The sequence below is a fragment of the Micropterus dolomieu genome, linkage group LG09 (assembly GCF_021292245.1).
Source record: "Micropterus dolomieu isolate WLL.071019.BEF.003 ecotype Adirondacks linkage group LG09, ASM2129224v1, whole genome shotgun sequence".
NCBI lineage: Eukaryota > Metazoa > Chordata > Actinopteri > Centrarchiformes > Centrarchidae > Micropterus > Micropterus dolomieu.
The window spans coordinates 19,501,365-19,509,200 of NC_060158.1; the positions used below are offsets into that span (position 1 = coordinate 19,501,365).

At 39.1% G+C, this 7,836-nt stretch overlaps 1 protein-coding gene across 4 annotated transcripts; it reads left to right on the forward strand.

Moving 5' to 3' along the window:
• Positions 1-6: 6 nt before the first annotated feature.
• On the forward strand, positions 7-7,303 carry dazl (deleted in azoospermia-like). Of its 4 annotated transcripts, none has more exons than XM_046057740.1 (10): positions 7-129; positions 2,127-2,249; positions 2,989-3,080; positions 3,508-3,559; positions 3,651-3,717; positions 3,813-3,952; positions 4,501-4,581; positions 4,878-4,928; positions 5,415-5,485; positions 5,813-7,303. In XM_046057740.1, the coding sequence occupies exons 2-9, from the start codon at positions 2,244-2,246 to the stop codon at positions 5,457-5,459; spliced, it is 534 nt and encodes a 177-aa protein (XP_045913696.1). In that variant the 5' UTR covers positions 7-129; positions 2,127-2,243; the 3' UTR covers positions 5,460-5,485; positions 5,813-7,303. The 4 variants fall into 4 exon arrangements, with proteins under 4 accessions (XP_045913696.1, XP_045913692.1, XP_045913695.1 ...); XM_046057736.1 differs by lacking the exon at positions 7-129 and adding an exon at positions 1,345-1,461; XM_046057739.1 differs by lacking the exon at positions 7-129 and adding an exon at positions 1,345-1,461 and having other exon boundaries at positions 3,813-3,850.
• Positions 7,304-7,836: the final 533 nt, after the last annotated feature.

The following is a 7,836-nucleotide window of genomic DNA, read 5'->3' on the forward strand; positions in this document are numbered from 1 at the left end:
ACGTCTCCACGGTAACACCAACCACCTTACTATGGGAAGCTGAGCTGTGGTGGGCGGTGCCCCGTGGGCCCTGTCTCCCGATACAAGTAGGGCCTATAAGTCTGATAAATAATAGTGGTCAGCCAGGAGGTGAGTTTTTTAGTCCACATAGGCACAAAATATGTATTTAGCATAATAGCAGTTCTATTTTCAAATCGAAATTACAATCGCAATTATAACATCGACAACTGGGCTAGGCCACAGTCAAACATGTTACCAATACTATGCTGTGATATATTTGTTGAAATTAAAATGATTCCACTACATTAAAAGAGAACAAGGCTTTAGGTTGGGTTGGAGAGTAGCCTAATAAGTTCACCTGGGAGCATCACCGTCCAGAAGTTGTATTCTGCCTTCTGCTGGTAGCCACTCTGCCTCTCTCTCTCAGTCTGCCATCATATTGGAGTGTGCATCTAGCCACAAATATACATTTTCAATGGAGAAACTTCAGTCTATGTGGAGAAATAAAAGCAGTATTAGTCTACTTGAATGACCTGTATCCTAAATATGTATTAGATATTAGGAAATAACACAACTTCTAAAATTTGAAATGCTCAAATTATTTTCAACTTTCTTTCGTACATTCATGAAATGCATGTTTTCTGAATAATATCACTAGGTTAGGTTATAGCTAGGGCTTTTTTTTTTAACATGTTGATTATCTGGTTACATCGAGACAGCAACCAATAGATCAAATGCTCTGGTACAAAAATGCTTTTATACAAAAATGAAAAATCCTGTATTATTAGCTATTTCAGGACTTGCAGGTCGGGAATTGAAATGAAATCATTAGCTGGCCTACATTCTGGTCTACCTTCACATGAAAACGAGGGCAGTGGCTTTGGAGGGAGGCTTCAAGGAGGGGTGGGATTTTTACTCTGGATACTAAAACCTAGCGGTCTCTTGCTAGTTTCTATTAAATAGTTGTACTTATTTTAAATGCGTTTTTTCTTTTCAAAACATGTGCTTCAGTGTGTGTCTTGACTAGTGCCACAATAGCCAATTTAAAAAAGTAAAGTTCAATTAAATGGCCTAAGACATTCAGAACACAGATATTTCAACAAATTAGCAACATTTAGGCTATTTTAGTTAAAGCGAATTATTGTAAAGAAGGCTATTTAATATTTGATTAGTTCCTCAAATGTCATCATATTATCCCAGTATGGGGTTTTATATAATTTATCAACAAGAGTATATTACTTTTGTGATCCATTACATATAATTATGTAAAGATAACAAAGTTAACAGTTTGAACTTTGGATAACTTTATCGGATCTAACATTTGATAGGGTGTTAGGTTAGTCATGTGGACTGGGCGTGGTTTTGGCTGATGTGAGGTGGTTGTTGTCGGGCAGAAGACGCGACGCGGCTTCCCTTTGAGTGTGTCTGGCTAATTTATTAGTTTTAATTGTTTTAGATATGGTAAGTGTTAAGCCAATTTTATGTGCACAATAATGTACTCTTACAGTTCTAGTCATTCAGTCGTGAGTAATTGAAGGCCTTTGAATCAGTAAGCTAGCTAACTACGAGTTTTAGCTAGCTGAGTGATTCGCATTGAGAACTGAAAAAGGCGCACTAGCCTCTGGTAGCTAACATTAGCCGGGGCTAACACCATTTAGCTGTATTTAACATTAGTAACGTTGCCGTTAACGATGCCTTAACGTTAACAACTGTAAAGTAAAAGAAAGAAAGAAAAAATAACTTATTTTCAAGTGGAGCCAAATAATATTGATAGCAGTGTGATTTGGGCAGTTGCTGCTTATGTTAAGTAACGTTAATGTTAACTGTTGCTAGCAGCCTAATATATTAATATATAACGTTATTAACATAACAAAAAGTAACTTAACGTTACGGCCTAGACCGGCTCTATATGAAAAATGCAGTGAGATAACTTCTGCTATGAAATGGCGCTATATTGTATTAGGTTGAATTGAAATGCACAAGTCGTTCAATGTCATGAGCTTGTAGTTGACCATGACTAACGTTACATTGAAGCGTTCGCTCTGAGAAAAAGTGTGAATTTGCACATTTTGTGACGCATATTTATATCATGCAACTCAAGAGTTCAAACGTTGTTTTATTGTAAGGATATCCACAAGCCCAGGAGTAGCAACCAGACTTCACCCTCCCTGAAGTTGTCAAATGGCTACATTCTGCCTGAGGGCAAACTGACTCCCAACGCCCTCTTTGTCGGTGGGATTGACATGAAGGTATGGTCAGATACATTTAGGTCACATTTACATCACCTGGTAAAAGTGAGTAACTTATTTCTGCACAGATTAGGATGTGTTATAACTAAGGACCAAATAAAATGGGACAATTGCATGTAGTTTGATAATTTCAGATATATTCAAGTCCACCTTTAACTAGCTAGCAGCAGTGCCCACAGCTGACTTGGACTACAGGTTGTTGCTGCAAGTCCCAAACTCTTGTGGCAGTTTAAGATTGTGACTTAGTTTTGGTTTATGTCTTTAGATTATTAATTTACTGTCTGAAATGGCTCACTCATAAAATCAGACAAAAAATTGATGGGCATCAATATTAATCTGCTGTCAAGTATATCTCTGAGAAATAGCTTTCCAACCTCCTTGCTGCCCACACATTTATAGGAATAAAAAAGGTACTAATTAAAATTTTTTATCCTACTGTAAATTATATTTTCAATGCCTTAGCACCTTTGAATTTCTCACCACTAAGTCCCAGGTGATTGATGGCAATAAAAGCATACCTGCACCTATTTTTTTGTGTAACTTCAATAGATTATATTATATACAAATCTTAGATCTTAAAATATTAAACACCACAGTTTTAATTTACTCAAACTGCATGCAGTGCACAAGTGAACACAACTGCTTTTTAGCTTTTTGAGCCTTTTATACTGCTTTTGAAGATGCTCAAGTATAGAAACTAAAATACAGTTTTTCACTTTACATTAATTTCAACCTTCAGGTGGATGAAAATGAAATGCGGGACTTCTTTGCCAGATATGGTGCTGTAAAGGAAGTAAAAATTATCACGTACCGTGGAGGGATCTGCAAAGGGTGAGTTTTGCTGTTTAGAGACCGTCAGGTGTAAGTGCAAAATTTTACAATACTATGGGCCTTAAATTGTTGTTTGTTTGAATTAGCTCTTTTAGATACAATGTTAAAAACACATCATTTTACCTTTTAGCAGATTATTAATGTATAGTTATGATCTACTTGTGTATATTTTAGTGCAGTCATGTGACCTTCAGTAAGACATTCATGGAGAATCATTAATTTTCCTCCATCAAGAGTTTGTTTTCTATATTTGTCAGTTGTATGAAAGTGTGTGGGTGTAAACTGGGGAATTGTTTATTTTCATATCAGTTTTATAAATATTCACTAGCTTATTTTGTAACTTCATTTAAGCTTTATTTTCTTCTACCCCATATTTTGCATTGGATTGTGGGTCAATATGTTTTTGAGTTGTTCTGTGTTTACCTAGGTATGGGTTTGTGTACTTCAGTGAAGATGTCAACATTCAGTCAATCATTGAGGTGAGTGGATGTCTGTCCTTAGAACTGGCATTGTATAATTTTTTCATCACCAACTGAGAGTAATATTTCCCCTGTTCATATTTTGCCATAGCAACAGATTAGTTTTAAGGGCCGGAAACTCAAGCTGGGCCCTGCCATCATGAAAGAAAGGAGCTCTCGTATGTATTCTGATACACTTCAGAAATTTACTGAATGTTTGGTTGGCCACTAAACATTTGTTTCATTCTGTTGTGTCATTTTTTTCTTCATCTAGGGTCCATGCCATCCCGTCTGGTTGGACCAGCTCCCTGGATGAGCCCAACACAATACTTCTACTGTACTTGCTGCTCACCCATGGGAGGGGGTATTGCACAACCTTCACCCATCCTTAGTGGAGGCAGCCCTTACAGTCAGGTAACACAGGCATAACGACAAGCTATCAGGAATGTCATCTCAGTAGGCAGGCAGATAAAATTATAAAAAACTAAGTTGTCAAGCCAAGTAAACACTGTGTGGCATTAGTAATGCTGTCACACAGTTGTAGCAGGTACAGCTAAAATAAAATGAACCTAATTTTCTCAGAGGGGGCGTTGGCTCACTATCACTGCCAAGAATAGAGGTGCAAGGAGGAGAAAAATCTATGAATTTACTTTTCAATTTATGGGGAAAATATATATATATATATATATATATATATAAGTTGGCTAGGACATGGTTAATGTCATTGCTAACAATATCCATGTTGATGAATTATTCAGGCAATATCAACTGCCAAAAACATCAGCAGTTATAGTGCTGTCTTAGCAAGCACACGAACATGAGTAACAGCGTTAGTTATTGCTGCAGCTTTTCATTGTGTTTAAAGATGTCGGTATGTATTTTAACATCTGCTTGGTACAGTTTGCTATGTTAACGTAACTCAAAACCATGTTTTAAAGTGTTCCTTTTTGCTCGGTTTGCAGCCATACTCCTACTCTAACTTTGGAGGAGTCATGATCCCACAGATGCCAATGAACTACTCACAGAATCCCTATGCCTACCAGGTACACACACATACGCATGCGTATACGCATGCGTGTGCGCTCGCGGACACACACACACACACACACACACACACACACACACACACACCCCCCAATTGCTGTGCCGGGTCTCCTATGCACTGCACATATGCTCCTGTGTATGAGATGAAGGGTTCAGCCTGTCTTAGAACCACCTGTCCCTGCCCACCCCACACGCCACCCTCCCCACCCCCTCACTCCAATCTCCTGAAGAGGCGAGTCTGGGTTTGTCTGTTGCCCTCTGATTGACCACTGACCCCTCTCCCCCTCACACGCAGTACACTCCACCTCACTGGATGGCGGACCAGAGGACACGGGCTGTCAATCAGGTGACTGCATTTAGTGGGAATAGGAGTAGATGTCAGTAGAATTAGGTTTCAAAGCTACGCAAGTCACTTGTCATTTGAGTACCTCGTAAGGCCTGTGGGAAGACATTGGCAAAAAAATTTGAGACATTCAAATTCCACTGGATTTTGTTGATTGTTTAGTAATGTTTGCGTTTGTAATTAAATAGTTTATATTTTAGAGAGCCAATGTTTACATGTGATAGCTTTTTTTTTTTTTTTATTTCCTTAATGTTCATCATCATCAAATTGTCCACCAATTTCCATGCAGTTTTCATGCCGGCCACCAGATGGTGCTGTGTGGCCAGTGTTGACATCCTTAAGATTTGACTGTGTGCTTCAACAATTCAGTCTTGTAATCTCCATTTGTACAAAGTTGATTTTGTGTATTTGGCTACTTGTGGCATTTGCAGTGTTTTATGGCAGGTGTTTATGTTTGTGAAGCATCTCAATGTTATCCTCTGTTTCCAGAACTTTGTGGACTGTGGAGTCCAGACTATGCTGACTGTGCTGTAGTCCATAGCTACTGAGCGTCTTGCCAGGTAAAGCACTACTTCAAACAAAGAGCTGTCATATCAGGCATACATAAGGTAACAATGTGCCATGGAGGACCAAGACTCTGCAGGCTTACACACCTTTTCTCGCGGATGAGCATGTCAATCAGTGCAGAAAGACAGTGGTTGGAAGAAAATCCTGCATACCATTAGCCCTCCATTGCACATGGCTGCCTGTCCCTGATTAGCTGTTTCACAATCACTTTGGTTCCCCTTCAGCTATGATTTTCTGCTGTCACACCCTGCATTAGTCTATTCATTGTCTGGTAACCATTCTTTGCTTGTGATGTGGTTTTCTATCATGTGCTCCCTTAGATACACTGGCTACAGCAAGTCAAAAGGCAGACAGTTTGACCTTTTGATGTTCTGGACGGCTGGAAGCAACCCAACTCCTCACTGTTTTTGGAAAGCCCTCCTCTCTCTTCCTTTCCTCCAACTTTTGAGACCCCTTTTAACACCAGACTGCAGAAGCTCTTCACTTTAACTGTACTAGTTTGATCACATTCACTTTGACCACGACTTGTAGGGACCACTGACGTGTGGTCAAACTGCTTTTAACCCACATAGATCACAGTAACAATTGCACAGGAAGAGCAGAGCACCCTCGCTGTACCAGATGATATATGGGCTCACATTCCTCTATTTTTTTTTTCTTTTGTTAATTATTCCAAACAAAAATGGAAAAGACTTTTAAGCTCAGCCTTTGTGGCTATTTATATTTTATTTTTTATTTATTTTTGGAATTATTTTAAATGTTTGTTTTGTTGGGGCTTTTTAAGCCTCTGCAAGGGCTCTCTGTACATAAAAGGTATGTTTATATATTTGTATATTGTAACAATGTCTCGACAGCAATCTGGGTGTTTCAGCATTGGAGTAGAATGCCTCAGGTCTAATGCTCCTGACAAAGAAATTGCATTAACTTGTCTAACTACAGCATGAGGGCACTCAGGCACTCCATTAATTTCAAGCACTCACATTTATTTTATGCTCTATTCTATTTAATTGGGTGTCGATTGAGGCAGTAAATGAATGGCAGTTTTGTCACATTATAGCACCTCATCAATATCACTGATTTCTTGTCTTGGTCAAACACCAGACTTTCCAGGTTGAGTTCCACAGAGCATGTTGCGGCACACTGATGATCTGTGTGTTGCGTTTCTAAACTGTCCCATGCTGCGACTGGTGTATCTCAAAACAGTTCAGGGGTTCACTCTCAAGGACAATCACGGCATTAGAAATATTTTTCCCCCCCATTACTCGTCAATCAACTTACATTTTGATGGCAAAAAAATGGTGGAAAGCTGTTAATTCACTTTGAAAATGAAGGACATGATTGAAAGTAAGGTGCTCTCTGTTTCTTTGGGAAAAAATGTTCACTGTATGTGGTTCACTTCATACTGCTTTCTCTCAGCATTTTGGGTTTGAAACTAATTGCAGGGGATCTTGCACAAAGCATTTTACTGACATTTAATAAGTGAGCAATGATTCTTTTATACATATTTTCAATAAGTGCACTAAATATGTCTTCTGTTAACTTTATACACTTTAAAAGCAGCTTTGTGTGATTGCACATTTGGTATTTGCTGTACATCACAGATTTTCTTTCCCTTGACGCTGTTCTGCATAATTTAAATTGGCTGTTGACCTCAGGGTCTCTTTTGTGCAGACATCTGATTGTATTGATATAGTTTTGTTCAGAGAGCCTGGACACTACACTGCTAGGTTTGGTTTACTGTTAAGTGTTCATGTTTTGCAGGGTTTTGATGTTTGTTTGAAAAATAAAAGTTAAACTATGTTATCATTTAAGCTTGCGAAGGCCTGTAGTTTTTTTACATCATTATGAACACTTTTTTTAGAGGTATTTATTTGAAAACTTGCTTCATGTTTCAGGCTTTTAGGTAGCAGGAGATGATGTTGGAGTGGAGCTTTCAAGCTGCAATATGCCCATCTCTGCTGCTCCCAGCCTCCCAAAGCCTGTCAGTGGCTGCTGCTTTTCAGTCAGGGTTGGATTCCCTGTCTTCCCTGGCAACAGGCCCATCATCTCTTGGTCACAGACCATTTTGTTTTTGTCACAGTCTGATGGTGTGTCTGGGCTCCCCAGGGTGCCCTGTCCAGCCCATGACCACCCACCAGCCCAGCCCACCTACCCCCCAGTCAGACGACTCTGAATTATGGATAAGTCTGGATCGCTTCTTATAAAATATGAATTTTCCAAAGGAGACCCTTAAAAAACAAAAACCTCTAACCTCCATAACCTTGATAAGTGATCCACATGTGACCAAAAAGCTTGCTACTGGGGCAGAAACATCTGGAAACTTAGTAGTTTGTATCCATGATCA

What these genes read in the sequence shown, in the direction of transcription:
- dazl (XM_046057736.1), top strand. An exon ending in CGTGGAGGGATCTGCAAAGG is followed by an intron (nt 3,081 to 3,507) that starts GTGAGTTTTGCT and finishes GTGTTTACCTAG; the next exon opens with GTATGGGTTTGTGTACTTCA. An exon ending in GAGGCAGCCCTTACAGTCAG is followed by an intron (nt 3,953 to 4,500) that starts GTAACACAGGCA and finishes CTCGGTTTGCAG; the next exon opens with CCATACTCCTACTCTAACTT.